Source organism: Agelaius tricolor, unplaced genomic scaffold (assembly GCF_023055355.1).
Source record: "Agelaius tricolor isolate 1412-34295 unplaced genomic scaffold, bAgeTri1.0.p SCAF_21, whole genome shotgun sequence".
NCBI lineage: Eukaryota > Metazoa > Chordata > Aves > Passeriformes > Icteridae > Agelaius > Agelaius tricolor.
Genome location: NW_027269281.1, coordinates 2476066 through 2497242, shown reverse-complemented (window position 1 = coordinate 2497242; position 21177 = coordinate 2476066). Strand labels below are relative to the sequence as shown.

The following is a 21177-nucleotide window of genomic DNA, read 5'->3' as shown; positions in this document are numbered from 1 at the left end:
AGAAAGTATCTGCCTGACACATTCGAAACCAGGGAAACCATTCACAGCATGCATGGTTGGGTTGCCAGTGGACAAATGGCCAATTCCAGGGCATTCTCCAATGGAGATTTCGCAGGTCATCAAAGATCCTGTGAATGAATGGTGTGCTTGGACACATCTTTTACCTGTGGCTTCTACTGAACCGCAGGAATTGGAAATTTTCGGGTCCACAACAATCGAACTATGCATGAAATTCGAAATTTCGAATGTGTCAAGGACAAACAACAGCATTGATGTCACACCAAATCACGAATATTATAGAAACGCATCAGCTTGGTGCAATCACACTGTGACGACAGCCAAAGGATCAATCCAGGTCCCAGTGCAATTGCCACTTGGGTTGTTTTTAATTTGTGAGGACAGAATTTGGCATGGCATTCCTGCAAATGCCAAGGGAGGTCCATGCAGCATTGGGAGGATTTCAATGTTATCACCAGATCTGAAAGTATTGAGAGAGCAAAAACACAAAGAGAAAAGGTCCTTGCAACATTACAGTGCAGACTGTGATGATGAAGTGTACACCTGGGACAAGGCAAGGAGAATTGCGGCAGCAATTTTCTCACCTCAGACAGCGTCGGGGGTGGCCTTGACTCAACTGGACCACATGGGTTGTTGGTTGAGCAAGCATGCTCAATCAGTCTCTCTCACTTTGAGTGATATGTTAAAAGACATAAGTAGTGTGAGAGAGGCAACTCTTCAAAATAGGGCAGCAATCGATTATCTATTGCTTGCTCATGGACATGGATGTGAAGAGTTTGAGGGAATGTGCTGCATGAATCTCTCGGATCATTCGAGATCAATTCATGAAAGTATTCAAAATATAAAAGACAGTATAAAGAAACTAGGCGAAATCACTGGGTCATGGATTGATGATGTGGCGGGATTTTTTGATCTTTCTCCCTTATGGAGAGGGTTTTTAAAAATGGGATTTTATATTTTAATAATACTCTTAGTCCTCATGCTCATGGTCCCATGCATCTTTTTATGTGTGAGACGTGTCATGAGTCAAGTTGCCAAAGAAGTCTTCTTGGTGCAAACAGAAGGGGGAGATGTGGGAACTCAGCACATCGTTCCCGATGTCCAGAGATGCCAGGAGAACCCTTGGGGGTCTCGGAAATCCTGGAATGTTGCCAGGAGTGTTTGGTAGCTTGATTTTGATCCATCCACAGAAGTGACAAGAGTTTGAGGACATGAGAATCACTTTAGAGTGAAGGGTGTAAAAGGGACACATTTAGAGGGTGAAATATAAACCTTAAGGTTTTTGGTACAAGGGGGTTATGGAGACAAGATGGAGGGATCAGGGTGTGTCTCGTCCTTCTTCTTTCTTCTTCTTGTCCTCCATCTCCTGTGGTGATGTTGGCACTTGGGGATTGGTTTATGGTGAAGGTGCACTTGCTAACATGGGTGAAAAGTATTGGGAAATAAAGGTAAATATTATGTACGTAGATTTTAGTATAAAAAGATATGACCACCCCGTGGGTGGTCAGAGTGCCTGTGGCTGCCTTGCAGATCAGACCTCTGTTGGGCAGACAGAAAATTTTGTAGATAAGAAACAATAAACAATCTGAAGACCGAAAAGCTGAAGAGTCCAGACTCGTCCTTTGAAACGCGTGCCACCCAAGAACCACCCTGTCGTGAACGGCGGGAGAAATGCGACACACAATATGCGTGAATAGCAAATCCCGAAGTTTATTGAAAACTCACCCATATTTATATTGGTATTAATGAAGCTTATACATATTGCAAAAGCTGAGCTCATTATTGGTTAAAGCACACTTAGATCAACCACACCTACTTCTATCTTCTAACAATTATTTTGCTTCTATGTTTGCATTCTTCTAACTTTTCTACCTAAGATAACTACATTTTCTGGCAAGCGATTTTCTCCCCCGTCTTCCCGTTTCAGGGAAGGTCACTGTGACCTTTGTCAGTGATTGGACACTGGTTGCTCAGTTCCCAGCTTGTTTCCCCTATCCTTATCCATTGGTATCACATCGAAATGTCCTTTCTCAGCTAACCAATTATCCAAAAAGCTCTCTACATCTCCCCCGTTTTTCTGTTGAACAAGCATAGTTTGGTTAAATGCGGTAGCTATCATCTTTCGCACCATATTCTGTAAACATATACAAAAACAAGGCAAGACTAATACTAACAGCAAAGCTACAATAGCTACTACAATGCTAACCTTAACAATAGAACGTAACCATGATCCTAGGTTTAAAGATTTGAGCCATCCATCAATACCAAGGCCTGATTCCACCTGTAAGTTCCCAGTTAACTTCTGTAACTCAGAGAGCTGTGAGTGTACAGATCGTGCATGATCAGAGAGATTCATGCAACACATGCCCTCAAATTCATCACAGCCATGGCCTTGTGCAAGTAAGAGAAAATCAATTGCAGCTCTATTTTGAAGTGTCGCATGGCGAATAGAATCTACATCAAGCAAAAGACTGGAAATTGCTAAAGAAGTTGCATTTGTTTGTTTAGCAAGCCAACACCCTAACTTATTTAAAATAGCATGAGCACCTGCTGCTGATACCCCTGGAGTTAAGAAAGATGCTGCAACTATGGCTGCTGGGGACCAAAACTTTACATCATCCCGGCAATCGGCTGCAAATGCATGAGCCATTCGTTTGCCTCTACGATGGCAGCGGCTCATGTTTAGTATCATGGACATGTTAGGTGTAAGTAGAGACAGCCGTCCAAGCGTACATGGTCCCCCGTGCAGCATTGATGGGATACCGGGCCAAGCACGGTCTCCACATATCAGGAAATATCCTGCTGGCAATTGAATAGGGTCATTGGATGAGACTGACACTCTCTTTGTTGTATAATTGCACCAGGCCGATGCATTACGGTAGACAGTCATGCTGGAAGTTACAACATTAGAATGGTTCTTGACTGACAGCAGGCTTCTATGGTTAAAATGAATGCATGCATCTGCCATCACTGACCCTAACAACTCTAACTCTTGGGGCTCCTGTGGTGCTATAGGAAAGTGGGAAATCCATTGATCCCAATTATCCACACTCGTCCTAGCATTGCTGACCTTACAAGTTGGTACATGTGAAGGGCACGGCCAGGGATCTGCTGGTAATCCAACTAAACAAGTTGTGAAAGGATTGCCAGGAGAGGACAGTGACAGGCAAATAGTCTCTTGTTTGGTTAAGTTTGCCAGGGTGACCCATATGTTAGTTTTGGGCTGAGGTGGGGCCCATGCCTGATGGTCTACACTGTCCCCAAAAGAAGCAAAAATTAATAAAGCAACAACATAAAGTTTCTATCCCATCTTGATTTTCCCAGGCACTCTTTTGGGCCACTCGGCCATCATGTCTGGCACAAACTCCTAAGAACGTCTCTTTCTCCTTAGCTTCAGCTTCTTTAAGTTTTTCAGACAATCCTCTCACACTTGGTTGGGACTCTGACCTCCCAAAATAGGACCTATCACTTTCGACTGTGCCAGAGGAATATTTCTACCACACAAGTGGAAAAAATATACTGTAGCCAAAATACCACTTTTGAAATGAACAAATAGTTTAGATGCCTGATCTGTGTGAAGCTTTTGTTTCAGTGAAGTCTGATGTATCAAAAAAGTCTTTCAGCATCTTGGTTAGACACAGGAAACAGAGAAAAATGACTCAGAACTAACTCACCTATAAAATATTAAGAAATACAAATCAGATGACGTGTTTTAGATCAGATGTTTGAGACAAATAAGCAGTGTAGAATAACTCATGTGCTTGTGAATCTCCTTATGCAAAGCCAGTGAAGAACTTAACACATGAGAGACAAGCTACAGCTCACACTGGTTATTTTCAGAGGGAAAAAAAAATATAAGAAGTGATGGAGAAGTTACAAGTTAAGTCAGGTGCTTAGAGTATTGTGGGTTTGCTTTAAATTGAACAGGTACAAGAAATATGTTTCTGAGTGCAAAGGGACGTTAATGCTGTGGTATGATTTTTAAACCCATATTCTCTTTCAGATTAAAATGTAAATTAAATGAGAGAATATTTTAAATGACATATTGTGTTCTCACTTGGACAAAGAAAAAAGATAGCAACTAAGTACAAAATACTCTTTGTTCGATGTTACAGGAAAAGCTAAGCAACAGTTTTCCTGTAGACTGAAATCATTATTCAAACAATAGAATGAATGTTTTCTAGGCCTCAAACATCAGTGTTTATGCTTTATGTTTTAAAAGTCAGTTGATGCTTGAACAGTAGGGATGAATATATTCTTTTTGGTAATTATTTATCAGAATTGTCCACAATAATAATAATAATAATAATAATATTATTATTATTATTATTATGGTTGGAAGTCTATTATATATTTTAGTATCTGTTTTGAGTGGGAGTTTTGTTGTTTTTGTTGTTTGGAGGGAGTTTTTTTTTTTTTTGTGCAAACTAACATTCAGGTTAAATTATAATTCTAAATGTTACATGACATCCAGTCCAGTTTTCTAAACATATAAATATGTACAATGAGTAACAGTTGTTTGGATTTTCTTCCTGCATCTGTGTAAGCAGTTATAGCATCCGATAAGGGCTTTAATGATCTTTTTGGGCATTGAATCTAACCCCACTGTCCTATCACGACCCTTTTTGAGCAAATCAGCTAAAATGTCAATTTTCTGAAGAAGGGTTTTATGTTGTTGAAGTGGAGGAGATATCCATTCCAAGGCCCATATCTCCCCCGTTTTTCTGTTATGTTGAGTAAGTGCACCCAGTAAAAATTTTGGTCCACACCAAACTGTCAGCTGTATAGGGAGATCAAGATCACGTCTCCGAACACTGCCTTGTGTAACACAGTCCAATATCTGCTGCAGTGTCTCACCCTGTTCAGGGGTTATACGAACAGGCTGTGCTGGATCAGTTCCTTTTAACAAAGGTCAAAGTTCATCTAACAGTTCATTGTTCAATTTGCATAGGTGGAAAAGGAGTATACAGCATAATAGAACTCTTCCCTATATAGCCAGCGTCCATTATTCCAGATAAAACAAATAATCCCATCACTGTAGCCGAGGAACGTCCTAAAAGCAAAACTCCCATAGGTAATCCATCAATAATGAGTGGTCCTTTTACCCCAGTTGGAACCTTTTCCGGGTGAGCAGTTATCAGGGTTACTGTCCGCTGCTGCTGCCAGGTCCACTCCGAGGCTCCCGGCGGTGGCGGGCTGGAGGCCGGTTGAGCTGAGGAGGTGACAGCTGCTACTGGTGTCCGGGCGCAGGGAGCTGGTGGCTGGGAAGCAGAGCTGCACTGGGCAGCCGCGGGGCGGGCGGACCTCCTGGAGCCCGCTGATCCACGGGGGGTGGGAGGCCCGTCCTGCCGCCCCCTCAGCTCGGGGGTCGGGGCGGCTGCGGAGCGGAGCGGAGCGGGAGGCGGCCGCGCTGCAGCTGTTAAGTTGCCCAGGACCGGGGCCGGCACAAGCCTCTCCGGCGGGGCGGCGCGGACGGCACGGCTGGAGTACGCGTGGGGGGGGGGGGGGGGGGTGCTGCTGCCCGAAGCAGGAGCTGATAGCGGCAGGGAGCTGCTGTCTGGAGCAGGAACTCGTGTCGGCAGGGAGCTGCCGCTTAACGTAGATGCCGGTGCCGGCAGGGGACCGCCGTATGGGGCAGGAACCAAAGTCGGCGAGGGGGTGCCACTTAAAACAGGCGCTGATGTCGGCGGGGCCGTGTTGCTTAGAGCAGGCGCCGATGGGGGTGGGGAACTGCCGTTTCGAGCAGGAGCTAGTGTCGGCGGGGACCCAAACCAGTCTCTGTAACTCCTGTTTCTTTCACGGGCTGCACTAGTCTGCTGGGCAGCTCTTTCCTCTGCCTGGTATTTCAAGAATTCAGCATGCACGACCCGCCATAAATTTCCCAACTTTCTCGCGGCTTTATCAGCAGCTATGACTGCCTGCCACAACTAATCCCCAAATATACGGCAGTCTGATAACCTGTGCACTGTGCGAGTAGTCCGAAAAAGTCTTTGAGCATACCCATGAGCTAACAACCCATGAAGCTTCTTCTGCAAATCTATACCCGTAATCTTACGCTTATATAAAAAGCTAGGAAATAAATTATATGCTGCTTGCCTTTCTTTATCCGTGTTAAACGATAACAGCGCGCTTCTTGCAGCTCTTTTCAGGCTCCGGCAACACGTATCAGCCGGGCCCCTCTCTGGGGTCACCCAGGGCACGGCACCTTCCCTTTTTCAGCGGTGCTTTTGCCGTCCTCAGCTGCGATAGGACCTGACTCCGCTCACGCCGCCGACCGTGGCTAGTCCCGACGTCCAGGGTCACCATTTGTCGTGAACGGCGGGAGAAATGCGACACGCCATATGCGTGAATAGCAAATCCCGAAGTTTATTGAAAGCTCACCCATATTTATATTGGTGTTAATGAAGCTTATACATATTGCAAAAGCTGAGCTCATTATTGGTTAAAGCACACTTAGATCAACCACACCTACTTCTATCTTCTAACAATTATTTTGCTTCTATGTTTACATTCCTCTAACTTCTCTACCTAAGATAACTACATTTTCTGGCAAGCGATTTTCTCCCCCGTCTTCCCGTTTCAGGGAAGGTCACTGTGACCTTTGTCAGTGATTGGACACTGGTTGCTCAGTTCCCAGCTTGTTTCCCCTATCCTTATCCATTGGTATCACATCGAAATGTCCTTTCTCAGCTAACCAATTATCCAAAAAGCTCTCTACACCACCCTACCTGTGTTGGGGCAGAGACAGACAGCCGGACCCGACAGTTACATACCTATAAGTAAGGTTATCAAACCACACAGCATAGATGACCAGAATGCACAAAGAGGCAATTTACATAGGAAAACAAGATGCATTCTATTGCTAGAGGTCAAAAACCACAACAGGAGATGCTCCAAAGGTTTTTATTTAAAGCATGGTATAAAAAGAAAATCTTTGTGAGGCAGCTTTGCAACTGCATATATTGATAAAGCATTGTATGAAAAATTTTAATAAAGCATGCTGTTCCAAATTAGACATTGTCTAATTTGTAATATTCAGCTGAAATAATCTCATTACCTTTATGCCAAGTATCTTGAGCTGCTACCTAGTGTTGCAGATAGGTAAAACCTTTAAAAATGAAGGCCTTATAAAATCATGGATCACTCCTGTTACTTTGGCTAAGTAGAAAAGGACTATGGGAGTGACTCAGCTGAATTAGAGGTAGAAAAACAAGTTATATAACCATTGTGTGTTCACATTGTGGTGTATGGTGGTTGGTTGGATTATGTTTGTTGTATTTTAAAAGTATGTAACTGAGAAAAGCTCATCTGCTTAAAAAGGCCTAGTTTGTGCAGTAAAGGAGCTCTCTTTTGCACCTGCCTGGGGAGTGTGCGTCGCTCTGCTTCGTAAAAACCTAGCAGTTCCCTAATACAGCTAATAGCACAAGCATCATGATCCAAAGTCACCAGCAAGTCTATCTACACAACATTATCAATTATAGCTCAAATGCTATTTGCATTCAGGCTAATAACCCTTCTGTTTTGAAAATGCAAGATGACCAACTGAAAAGCTTGGGACCCATCAATTTTTCCATCATCTCCTTTGTCTTGACCTTTCTCTCAGCATGCAGAAGAGAAAATTCTCCCCATAATTCCCCAAGAAAGAAATTGAAACCTGAAACTTGTTAAGATGACTTAGAAGTTTGGCAGCACCAGAAGTACACATTCTTGTTCCAGCCCAAATATCTCAATTGGCACACTTACACTTCCTATTTTGTTTTAGCTAAAGTTATATACTTTGGACTCATTCATGAATTCTACCTGGCAGCACTAGCAGCTCTGCAGCCAAACTAATCAGCTCAATAGTCTTCTGAAAACTGACCCACTGAAGAAGTCAGTGTGATCTGACACAATCAAATTTAGTTCCAGTATAAGTGCTGTTGCCAAATGAGTGTATAGGGATGGCATATATCAGTGAAAGCATGATCAAAAAAAAAGACTGCCAATAAAGAAAACCTTAACTCCAACACCACAATTAACAGTGAAAGTCACCCATATTCTAAATTTGCCCTGCTAGATGTACAGGTTGACTTTATAGGAAAAGTACAAAAGTCAATAGTATTTATAATTTATTTCCTCAGACCAGATACAAGGTGTCTACTCCGGGACATAACTGCATTCTGAACTCTGTTGATGAGCTACTGATCAAACAAATGTAAACAGGCACACTGTAAATATCGCATTTATTTAGTTAAGCAGTAACAGCTAGATTGAAGAGCTCTGAAATATGAGATCACATTTAACAGACTGCACATATTTCAGGAAAATCTTGTAGAGCACCATATACACAGGAAAAAACAGGGCACTGACCAACACAACCCTAAAAAATATTTTGAGTAAAGAAAACACAACAAATTTACTATCGAAGTACCCTTTACAATCTTGTACTGAACTCAGTTTCCAAGCAGAAACAAAGCTCAAACATTACCAGAAAAAAGAAAACAGAAGCAGCAGCTAAAACAACTGAGATGGATGTTACTGTAAGCATCCATCATGCCACTACCTTCTCTATACCTGCCCAAAGAATTTCGAAGTAAAGAACTAATGGAAGCCCTCTGCCCTGCAGAATAATCAGTTTTGTGAAAATGCATTACAGAGTACACCAAAAATGGTTACATAGTTGAAAACTGGTTACTTTCCTTAAAGTATACCACTAATAGTATTGCCCTTTGAACATGTTTCAGACTAGTGAGAGCAAGGGACTACTGTTTAAATAGATATGATTATAGCAAGCAAAACTTACAGTTTAATTATATGAGGATGTCGGAAGAGTTTGAGGTTCTGGATCTCCCTGCGGATTTTTCCTACAACATCAAGGCTGCGAATCTTCTGTCGATTTAGGATCTTCACTGCGACTTTATGCCCAGTTAATTCATGTTTACCAACTGCAAGAAACAAGGCCAAGAAATATCACAATTAAGATATAAGCATTCCACATTAGCCCCATTATCCTTGAGGAGGCTGAAAACCAGATGGCACATTGTTTCTTCTGCCCTACTCCAATTTCTCCCAGAATTCTATCATTAGAAGATGAACTGGATATGTAGGAACAAACCTTAAACCTAATGCTCAGAAGTCTTGCAGCATGACTGTGTTTTTGCACTACAGTAAACAAAGCATTTTGTATCCCAAAACACTGCCATCCTTTCTAATTAAGGAGACCATTTTCTTTCCATGTACAAGTAACTTCAAGATTTTGGCTCACTTGGCAACCTGCTCAGACACACTCTTCTACTTTATCTGCAAGGATACTCTTACTAAGGACATCACCACTATCCTTTCCTCAAGAAGCCCATTTCAGCAATTACTCTGAATTACTGCTAAAAGTATCTAGTTGGTTTACTTAATAATTACTTATCTGTCTTTGGAGCAGTCTAACCCTAAATAAGCTCCACATTCTGTGCAGCAATCACCAGGGCTTTATTATATAAAATAAGTGACAAAAGTTATATGAAATGCACAAAATAAAATCCAATAGTAACTGTGAGAAGCAATGCAAACATGCAACTTCTTACACTCCTCAGTTTCTTTCCTACTTCTGAGAGAGTTTCATTTTTCTTTCAACAGGGGAACTTGAAAATGTAAAACATTTCCTAGACAGGTAATCCTCTTAAATTCCTTAATTTTGCAGGTGCTATTGAAAGTAGGTATAATAGAGTTCCTAAGAATATTTTTCTTAAACTCAACATTGTATTACAGATAAACCACAAAAGGTATCTCTTCCACTAGAAGGCTTCACTATCTGCATTAATTTCTGCATGCAGTGATATAACACTAATACTATAATAACTACATCACTTTCATCCACCACCCTGAATCCTACCATCTGAAGACAAGCCAGATTCCAGACACACACCTACATGGTTCATCCTTGTCCACTTGAATGGACATTAGTAACAGACCTGTGCTGAACTCAAAATTAATTACAAAGATTACAAAAATAATCTTCACTTTGCTACATAATGTAATAGCAAATACAAGTTTTTCCACGTGCATTTAATCAAGACAAAAATATTTGCATTTTTTCTACTGTAAGGCAGCTTTGCAGCTTTATTATTGTGTGTATGCTATCACATTAGAACTAAACTGTTAATCCCCCGGGCAGAGCATCTCACAGTGGGATGATGTAATTTTATCAGTCATGCAGTGAGACTCAGTGGCTCATTAACAGAAGATATCTCCCCAGGGAGGATTAGTTGTGGAAGGGATAAAGAAAACTGCCCACCTGGTTTTAAGAGTGGGCCAATTAACAGAGGATAACTGTCCCACCTCTAACAGATGGCAATAGAACACTCATCCCCCACCACATCTTGCCTTTGAAAGCCAAGACATTATCCACCCCTTATTCTATTACCATGTGCATCATGCCCAAATCAATAAACTCTACACAATGTAACCTTACACACAGTTCTCACTTAAGATTAGGTTTCCCTGTGGTACACAACGGCTTTCTCCATCTTTCTGCATTATCCACCAAGTGTAACCAGGTCCTTGAGCAAAACGGATGGGTTTGCCTTTGCCTGAGGTGGGACTAATCCAAACAGTCTTTTCTAAAATACCTTTCAGATGTACCACAGAGACTTCATCTCCATCCACTGTGTGCAAGGGCTCAGACTGGGCAGGACCAGCTCGATTGATGGACCCTCGGGTGTTGACCATTCAGGTGGCTTTTGCTAAGTTCATTTCCCAATTTATGAAGATTCCCCTGCCAAGTGCCTTCAGGGTAGTCTTAAGTAGTCCATTTCACTGTTTAACTTTCCTGGCAGCTGGTGCATGATAAGGGATATGATATATCTATTCAATACCATGTTCTCTGGCACAGGTGTTTATAAGGCCATTCTTGAAATGGGTCCCGTTGACCAACTCGATTCTCTTAGGGGTGTTATATCTCCACAGGACTTGGTTTTCCAGGCCCAAGATGGTGTTCTGGGCAGTGGCATGAGGCACAGGGTAGGTCTCCAACCATCCTGTGGTGGCTTCCACCATAGTCAGCACATAGCGCTTCCCTTGGCAGGTTTGGGGAAGGGTGATGTAGTCAATCTGCCAGGCTTCCGCATACTTATATTCCGACCATCGCCCACCATACCATAGGGGCTTCACCCACTTGGCTTGCTTGATCACAGCACATGTCTCACAGTCATGGATGACCTGAGAAATACTGTCCATGGTTAGATCTACCCCTTGGTCTCATGCCCACTTATAGGTAGCATCTCTGCCCTGATAACCTGTGGCATAATGGGCCCATTGAGCTAGGAACAACTCCCCCTTACGTTGCCAATCTAAATCTATCTTTGACACCTCTATCTTTGCAGCCTGGTCTACCTGCTTATTGTTTTGGTGCTCCTCATTTGCCTAGCTCAGTGACATGAAGATTCACATAAAAGACTTTCACAGATAGCTTTCTACCTGAGTGGCAATGTCTTTGCACTCATCAGCAGCCCAAATTGGTTTTCCTCTATGCTGCCAGTTGGCCTTTTTCCATCTTTCCAGCCAGCCCCACAGAGCATTGGCTACCATCCATGAATCAGTATAAAGGTAGAGCTTTGGCCACTTCTCTCTTTCAGCAATGTCCGGGGCCAGCTGAACAGCCTTGAGTTCAGCAAGTTGACTCAATCCACCTTCTCCTTCAGTAGCTTGTGCAGCCTGTTGTGTGGGGCTTCATATGGCTGCTTTTCACTTTCTTTTCATACCTATGATGAGATGTGACAGGAACTGTCAGTGAAAAGAGTGTATTGTGTTTCTTCTGCTGGTAGTTGGTTGTACAGTGGAGCTTTTTCAGCCAGTCTTACTTGTTCCTGCTCCTCTTCATCAGTGAGACCAAAGTTTTCACCTTCCGGCCAGTTTGTAATTATTTCCTCCAAAATCCCAGGGCAATTCAGGTTTCCAATATGGGCACACTGTGTGATGAGGGCAATTCATTTACTCCATGTGGCATCAGTGGAGTGGTGGGTAGAGGGAACAACCACCCCAGCACCGGTAGTTGGGGTGCCAGGAGTTGTGCTTCCGTGCCAGTCACCTCGGAGGCAGCTTGAACTCCTTCATAGGCGGCCAAGATTTCCTTCTCTGTGGCAGTGTCATTGGCTTTGGATGTTCTGTAACTTCGGCTCCAGAATCCCAGTGGTCGGTCTCGAGTCTCCCCAGGCACCTTCTGACATAGGCTCCAGGACAAGCCACTGTTTCCACCTGCAGAGTAAAGCACATTCCTCACCTCTGGTCCCGGCCTGACTGGGCCAAGGGCTATGGCATGAGTGATCTCCTGCTTGATCTGGGCAAAGGCTTGCTGCTGTTAAGGGCCCCAGTGGAAATCGTTCTTCTTGCAGGGAACCAAGTAGAGAGGGCTCAGGATCTGGCTGTACTCAGGAATGTGCAAACTCCAAAAACTTATGTCACCTAGGAAAGCTTGTGTTTCCTTCTTGCTGGTCAGTAGAGATATTGCAGTGATCTTATTGATGACCTCAGTGGGAATCTCATGCCATCCGTCTTGCCACTTTACTCCCAGGAACTGGATCTCTCAGGCAGGTCCCTTGACTTTACTCTTCTTCACAGCAAAGCTGGCTTCCAGCAGAATCTGGATGATTCTCTCTCCTTTTTCAAATACTTCCATTGCCATGTTCCTGTAATGTCCTGAGTTAACTGTATGATGCTTTTATCCCCAATCGTCTGTTCTGTTTATGCTGAATAATAAGTTTTGCACCTTTAAGACTTGTTCCAGAGAATGAAGAGGGGACAGAAGAAGCGCGCAGTTTGTTTTCAGACACTGCACTCACTCCTCCACATTCCTGCTCCTGGACTGTTGTTGTCTGCGGATGGACAAACAGCAGGACAAAGCTCTCCTTTGTTGTAGATAGTTTTAGCTAGCTGAGGGAAAGAAGTTCCCGAGACTGTAGTTTGGTTTTTTTCCCTTTTCTTTAGACCTGTTTAAACCTGCTCTAGACTGAACACCCAGAAGAGCACCGGCAGCTCACACCTGTGGCCCACTGGGCTGGGCCTGGGCCGCGACATTTCCAGCGCCGGAGGGACTGATAAGAGACTGAGTGAGCCAAGCTGCAACCCAGGGAAGGGACTTTTCTGAGTTTGTCATCTTTTTTGGAGCAGCAAGAGGTTTTATTGTTTAATATTGTTCAATATTGTTTAGGTTTTATTGTTTAATAAACAGTTTTTTCCACATTTCTCCAAGGAGATATTTTTTCCCAAACTGGTTGGGGGAGGGGCCAATTGAATCTGCTTTTCTAGAGGAACCCCTTTGGGGGTTCTCTCCCAAATTTGCCCTGACAAATACATCTAGTGGCATTTAATGTAGAAGCCTTCATGTAGTTCTAGTCTCTAGGCTTTTTTGAGGTTTAATACCTTTCTAGTCACTAAGATTATTGTCTCTAACACGTAACTTTTACAGTAGAGGGGCACGGATTAAAACAGTTATTGTGCTGGGCTTGGTGATAATGATTTACAGAGCGTTTACAAAGATACTGAAGTATGCTTATCGCACTCTGTTAAATACTGTAAAGCAGCAGACAGAGGAAAAGGGGCAGGGAGATAAATCAGCAGCTACCCCAGTCACTCAGGCTGCAGCCAACACCCTAGCTACTCAAGTTGTAGCTAAACCAGACAGTAACCCTAAGCCACTGGCATTCCCTACAAGAAAGAAGCACACAAGCAAAACCAATCAGCCAGTGACCAACAATGATGATCCAAATTACTGATACAAAAGCCAGAGTTAAAGCAATTAACATAAGATCAAAAGCCACTATTGAGTCCTATTCCCTGAAAGACCTTTGTAGCCTAAAAAAGGATTGCACTCAAAGACCTGATGAATCTATAATTAGTTAGTCCGTATTTAAGATGCTGCAGGCAAAGCTACAATTTTAAACAGTAATGAGACGAAGCATTTAGGATCCCTGTCACAGAATCCCATCATTGACCAAAGAATGATAAGGAGAGCTAACCCTCACAGCCTCTGGGCATGGGTCCTGGAAAGTGTAGCACAAAGATATCTGTATACAAACGATCTCTATATGCAACAAACTCAGTGGAAGACCATAGAACAAAGAATTCAATGCTTGAAAGAAATAGCAGTAGCAGAAAATGTCTTCTCAGATTACATAAACCCTGTAAATCCAGACTTAGTAACATGTACATCTGTGATGTAGCAGAAACTTGTATGACTTAAGCCACAAGAATACGCTTCTACTTTAGCAATAATGAAGCAAGATAACAGTAAAGAAACTGTGCTTGATATGGCAAAAACCCTCCGAGCATATGCAGATACTATACATAGCCCAACACATGCCAAAATCACAACAGTAGAAACACGTCTGCAGAAATTAGAAGATCAGATAAAAGAAAATCACAAGAAACTCAGAGAAGAGATTAAAGAGAACTTTCTCCAAATCTCAGCAGTACAGTTCAGAAGCTCTAGTATCCAATGCAGAAGTTCCCCAGATAGAGAGAAAAAGTACACCCCACAAGCTGAGCTGTAGTTCTTCCTACATGATTGCAGAGAAAACATAAAGCGATAGGATGAAAAATCTTCTCTTACTCTAGCACAACAGGAGCGTGAATTGAAAGAAAGGAAAACTCAGAGAAGTTCCACCAAAAAAAAACAACTCCAGTAGCCCATAACCAAACAACCATATAAAATGATGACAACGATATTTTTGATCCCCTTAAAAAAACCTCTAAAACGTATACCCAAAGAAAGAAAGATAACCAGGCTTAGAGGGGCCCTGCCTCTAACTAAATAAAGACTAGGGAAACCTGTGGTTTTTAGACTGTGTAGATTCATTAGCCTAACACATCTAAACCACAAAAATACAAAGCTTTAGTCAGCACTAGAGCGCAGTACACATTAATCCCATCAAGACATGTAAGGGCAAAATCTGTTTCTATTACTAGTGTAACAGGAAGATCACAAAATTTTTCTTTAGTAGAAACTGAAGCGAGCCTGACTAGAAATAAGTAGAAGAAACACACTATTGTGACTAGCCCAGAAGCCCCATACATTTTAGGCATAGATTTCCTCCAAAGTATTTCAAAGACCCAAAGAAACTCAAATAAGCATTTAAAATAGCAACTGTAGTAACAAAAGGCATCCAACAATTGAACACCTTACCTAGACTACCAGAAAACCCATCTGCAGTAAGACTCCTAAAAGTAGAAGAATGAGTGCTAATTGCCACCTCAACAATGCACCGCCAACAATACTGAACAAATCAAAATACTGTGATCCCCATCCACAAAATGATCCATGAGCTAAAGAACCAAAGAGTAGTAAGCAGAACCCACTCACCCTTCAACAGCCCCATTTAGCCTGTACATAAATCTGAAAAAAAAATTAACTGAAAAAAAATTAACTGAAGTAACTCCACTGCTAAGCCCTGCTGTGCCAAACATGCTAAAACTCCAGTATAAGCTAAAGTCCAAAGCAGCAAAGTAGTATACCACTATCGATATTACCAATGCATTTTTCTCCATTCCTCTCGTAGCAAAATACAAACCTCAGTTTACCTTCACCTAAAGAAGAATGCAGTACACCAAAAACCGACTACCCCAAAAGTAGAAACGCAACCCCACCATCTGCCATAGACTAATTCAAACTGCACTAAAAAAGAGTGAGACTCCAAAACATCTACAATATATTGATGACATCATTGTGTAGGAAAATGTAGCTTTGACTCTAAAATTTTAGTGGTTGGTTTTGAGTCTTACTAGGCACTTTTTGCTAAAGGCTTTATGACAAACTATGGCTCCCGGCTGCAGAGTAGAGCACATTTTTTACATTTGGTTTTGTCTTGACTGGGCTAAGGGTTACTGTGTGAGTGATTTCTTGCTTGATCCAGGCAAAGGCTTGCTTCTGTTAAGGGCCCCAGTGGAAATCGTTCTTCTCGCGGGTAACCAAGTAGAGAGGGCTTACAATCTGTCTGTACTCAGGAATGTGAATTCTCTAAAAACTTATGGCACTTAGGAAAGCTTGTGTTTCTTTCTCGTTGGGTGGTGGAGACGTGATCTTGTTGATGATATCAGTGGGAATCTGACGCTGTCTATCTTGCTACTTTCAGAAACTGGATCTCTTGAGTAGGTCTCTTGATTTTGCTCTACTTGATGGCAAAGCCAGCTTTTAGGAGAATTTGGATGATTTTCTCTCTTTTCTCAAACACTTCTGTAGCTGTCTTCCCACACACAATGATGTCATTAATATATTGCAGATGTTCTGGAGCCTCACTCTTTTATAGCGCACTCTGGATTAATCTATGGTAGATGGCGGGGCTGTGTTTCCACCCCTGGGGAAGTCAGTTTTAAGTGTACTGCATGCTTTTTTAGGTGAAGGTAAACTGAGGCCTGCATTCTGTTGCTAGAGGAATGGAGAAAAATGCATTGGTAATATCGATAGTGGTATACCACTTTGTTGCTTTGGACTTCAGCTCGTACTGGAGTTCTAGCACGTCTGGCACAGCAGCGCTCAGCGGTGGAGTCACTTCATTTAATGCACAGTAGTCTACAGTCAATCTCCATTCTCCTTTAGATTTACACACAGGCCAAATGAGGCTGTTGAAGGGTGAGTGGGTCTTGCTGACTACCTCTTGGTTCTTTAGCTTATGGATTATTTTGTGTATGGGGATTACGGTATCTCGATTCATTCGGTATTGTCGGCGGTGCACTGTCGAGGTGGCAATCGGTACTTGTTGCTCTTCTACTTTCAGGAGTCTTACTGTAGATGGGTGTGGTATTCACATGCCCTCTGAACAGAGAGAAGCTGTGAGAGAAGCAGAGAAAAGAGTGATCAAAACAATTCTTATCTCATTTGCTACTCCTGTGTTTGTGCCCATGTGGAATGTGTTCTGGAGATTGTTTACCCAAGGTGATTGCTTGATTGGATTCTGGTGATGGTTGTTTGGATTCATTGACCAATTGGATCCACATGTGTGTCGGGGCTCTCGGGCAGAGAGTCATGGGTTTGCTAGTTAGTTAGTTAGTAGTAAGTATGATATAGTATAGTATAGTATTTCTCTTTAATATAGTTGTAATGTAATATAGTATAGTTTTAATAAAGCATTCCGAAGCCTTGGAGACAGATGCCAATCATTCCCGTGATGGGGGTGCCCAGCAATTACTATAGATGGGTTTTCTGATAGTCTAGGTAAGGTGTTCAATTGCTTGACACCATCTGTCTTTACAGCAGCTATTTTAAATGCCCATTTGAGTCCTTTTGGGACTTTGAAATACTTACTTTGGAGGAAGTCTATGCTTAAAATGTATGGGGTTTCTGGGCCAGACACAATAGTGTGTTTCTTCTACTCATTTCTAGTCAGGTTCACTTCAGTTTCTACTAAAGTAAAATTCTATGATCCCCTTGTCATATCACTAATAGAAACAGATTTTGCCCTCACATCTCTTGATGGAATTAATGTGCGCTGCGCACTAGTGTTGACTAAAGCTTTATATTGTTGTGGTTCATATGTGCCAGGCTAATGAATCTACACAGTTCAAAAAACACGTTTTTTTCTAGCTTCTACCTGGCCAGAGGCAGGGCCCCTCTAAGCCTGCTTATCCTTCTTTCCTTGGACATATGTCTTGGAGGTTCCCTTAAGGGGATCGAAAATATCGTCATCATCATTATATATGGCAGTTTGGTTATGGCCACTGGAGCTGCTTCTCTTCTGGTAGAATTTTCTTTCTGAGTTTTGCTTTCTTTCAATTCACACACCTGTTGTGCTACAGCAGCAGTAGATTTTCTATTCTATTTCCTCATGTTTTTTCTGCAAACATGTAGGAAGAACTACGGCTCAGTTCGTGGGGTGTACCTTCTCTGCCCATCTGGGGAACTTCTGTGTTGGATACCAGAACCTCTGGTCTGTACTGCCGAGATTTGGAGAAAGTCTTCTTTAATCTCTTCCCAGAGTTTTTTGTGATTCTCTTCTATCTTCTAATTTCTGCAGAAGTGTTTCCACCTCTGTGATTCTGGCATGTGTTGGGCCATGTACAGCATCTGCATATGCTCGGAGCTTTTTCGCTATATTAAGCACAGTCTCTTCACTGTCATCTTGCTTCATTTTTGCTAAAGCAGAAGCATATTCTTGTGGCCTAAGTCATATAAGTTTTCACCACATTACGGATGTACATGGTAATAAGTCTGGATTTACAGTGTTTATGTCATTTGAGAAGACAATATCTGCCACTGCTATTTCCTTTAAGCATTGAATTCTTTGTTCTATGGTCTTCTACTGAGCTTGTTGCATATAGAGATTGTCTGCACACAGATATCTTTGTGTTGCACTTCCCAGGACCCGTGCCCAGAGGCTGTGAGGTTTGGCGTCCTTCATCATTCTTTGGTCAATGATGGGATTATGTGACAGGGATCTCAAATGCTTTGCTTCACTACTGTTTAAAATTATAACTTTGCCTGCAGCATCTTAAAGACAGACTAACTAACTAATTATAGATTCATCGGGTTTTTGAGTGTAAGCATTTTTAGGCTATGAAGGTCTTTCAGAGAATAAGACTTAATAGTGGCTTTTGATCTTGTGTCAGTTGCTTTAATTTTGGCTTTTGTATCAGTAATTGGTGTTGAGGGTCCTTCCCCCGGATCATCATCATCGGTTAGTGGCCAATTGGTTTTGCTTGTGTGCTTCTTTCCTGCGGCGACTGCCAGTGGCTTAGGCTCACTGTCTGGTTTAGCTACAACCTGAGTAGCTGGGGTGTTGGCTGCAGACTGAGTGACTGGGGTAGCTGTTGATTTATCTCCCTGTCCCCCTGCTTCTCTCTGCTGCCCTACAGTATTTAACAGAGTGCGATAAGCATAGGCCAGGGCCCAGCTTATTGTAATGAGCTTTTTCTCTTTAGAGTCATCATGGCACTTCTCTTTTAGGTATTTCCCCACTTCATTTGGGCTCTGAATTTGTTCACATGGAGAATCCTAGGCACAGGGTCAGAAAATTCTTTCAGAGCTTGGCTCATATCTTCTTATTCTCTACACCACTCAGGATTTCCCATGCCTGGGTCTACTTCTGGGTCAGGGGTCTCATCAGCTCCTCTGGACATCTCAGCCCTCATTCTAGAGAAGTTGTAGACCATATAAAGGAAGTTTACCAGATTAAATACTACAAAGATGGTCTCTTTAACATTCAGGGGAAACTGAACATTTTCAAAAAGTGACATAGCAGATTCAAAGGAGAAGAAGGAAAGGAAAGGCTGGAAAGCCTCATTCCCTGCTCTTTCTCTGACAAACCGGTTGCAATTACTAATAAATCCCCAGACATACTACCGGAACTGGGACACAGGGTAGGACAAAGAAACCATAAACCATACATATCGTAAACAGACTTCAGTATCTTTGTAAACGCCCTATAAATCATTATCAATAAGCCCAGCACAATAACTGTTTTAATCCGTGCCCCTCTACAGTAAAAACTACATATTAGGGACAATAATCTTAGTGACTAGAAAGGTATTAAAACCTCAAAAAAGCTTAGAGACTAGAACTACCTGAAGGCTTCTACCTACCCCAAGAGACATTATGAATTCAGGCAACATGGCAACTGACTGCTTTAACCCACTACAGAGCAAGCATAACCAACATGCAATCAATAAAGGTTTTTTCCACTTTCTTGGGCCATGCGTTGGGAGCCACTAGATGTATTTTTCTTTGGGAGAGAACCCCCAAAGGGGTTCCTCTAGAAAAGCAGATTCAATTGGCCCCTCCCCCAACCAGTTTGGGAAAAAATACCTCCTTGGAGAAATGTGGAAAAAACTGTTTATTAAACAATAAAACCTAAACAATATTGAACAATATTAAACAATAAAACCTCTTGCTGCTCCAAAAAAGATGACAAACTCAGAAAAGTCCCTTCCCTGGGTTGCAGCTTGGCTCACTCAGTCTCTTATCAGTCCCTCCGGCGCTGGAAATGTCGCGGCCCAGGCCCAGCCCAGTGGGCCACAGGTGTGAGCTGCCGGTGCTCTTCTGGGTGTTCAGTCTAGAGCAGGTTTAAACAGGTCTAAAGAAAAGGGAAAAAAACCAAACTACAGTCTCGGGAACTTCTTTCCCTCAGCTAGCTAAAACTATCTACAACAAAGGAGAGCTTTGTCCTGCTGTTTGTCCATCCGCAGACAACAACAGTCCAGGAGCAGGAATGTGGAGGAGTGAGTGCAGTGTCTGAAAACAAACTGCGCGCTTCTTCTGTCCCCTCTTCATTCTCTGGAACAAGTCTTAAAGGTGCAAAACTTATTATTCAGCATAAACAGAACAGACGACTGGGGATAAAAGCATCATATAGTCAACCCAGGACAGCATGAAAAGATGGTCCTGAGATTATTAGATTAACTAGCAACACATCTGACATAGACTTGGAAAGACTGCTAAAAACAGTTGACCAGTGGTTATCAAAGGGGTTTTTTTCAGCTTAGATGTAAACAACTTTTCCTAGTAGGGACGCAGATGCTATGCAGTAGGCTCAAAGCCTTGTAGAAATAAAATAGAAATTAAACTTTCCCGCGATGCCATTCACTACAGGTGAAAGAATTGCATTGTTTTAAGCTGTTCCTGTTGTGTTGTTTGTGAGAATTGTTGAAATATTGAGGTATGCAAATTGAAAACATTGTTTTGCAAATGAGTTAAACTAGATTCAGGTTGTATTCTTAAAATAAGCTGGTGGGGTTTTTTACAGTTAACCTAATGGATTTCTCATGTACCTAGTATAAACAGTAAAAATCCTGTTGTATTTAATGTGTTAGTTGTCTTTTAACATGATAGCTTTTTTTCAGTGTAGATGTTTCTATTTTATGTTCTTTGCACAATCTCTTTCAACTATTGGCATGTTTTGAAAAAATTACTGATGTTTCAAGTGTTACCATGTTTCATTTCAAATTTGCCTTCTTTTAGTTTAAATTTTTCATCTCAGAAGCAGCATTAGATATGGGGCGTCTCTTTGTATGATTGAAAAAAGTGGAAAAGTGGGTGAAGAACATAGATTATCCTCTCTAGAAATTGAAAGTGATGTCATGGACAGTGTTCTGCATAATAGCAGAACCAAATTCTACCTGGAAGTTGCTTGTTAACTTCTGGTATGCTATAGAAAATAGGGATATATTTGACTCTAAGAATATCTAGGAAAGCAGTGGAAGAACATC

General features: G+C 42.1%; 1 protein-coding gene across 1 annotated transcript in view; it reads right to left on the bottom strand.

Annotated features, from left to right (window-relative positions):
- LOC139598921 (5'-AMP-activated protein kinase catalytic subunit alpha-1-like) overlaps positions 1-21177 on the bottom strand; it is a 49125-nt gene that overhangs the window by 12718 nt on the left and 15230 nt on the right. Inside the window, exon 2 of the mRNA XM_071445856.1 lies at positions 8801-8942. Coding sequence (XP_071301957.1) covers positions 8801-8942 — 142 coding nt within the window. The remainder of the gene's footprint in view (positions 1-8800; positions 8943-21177) is intronic.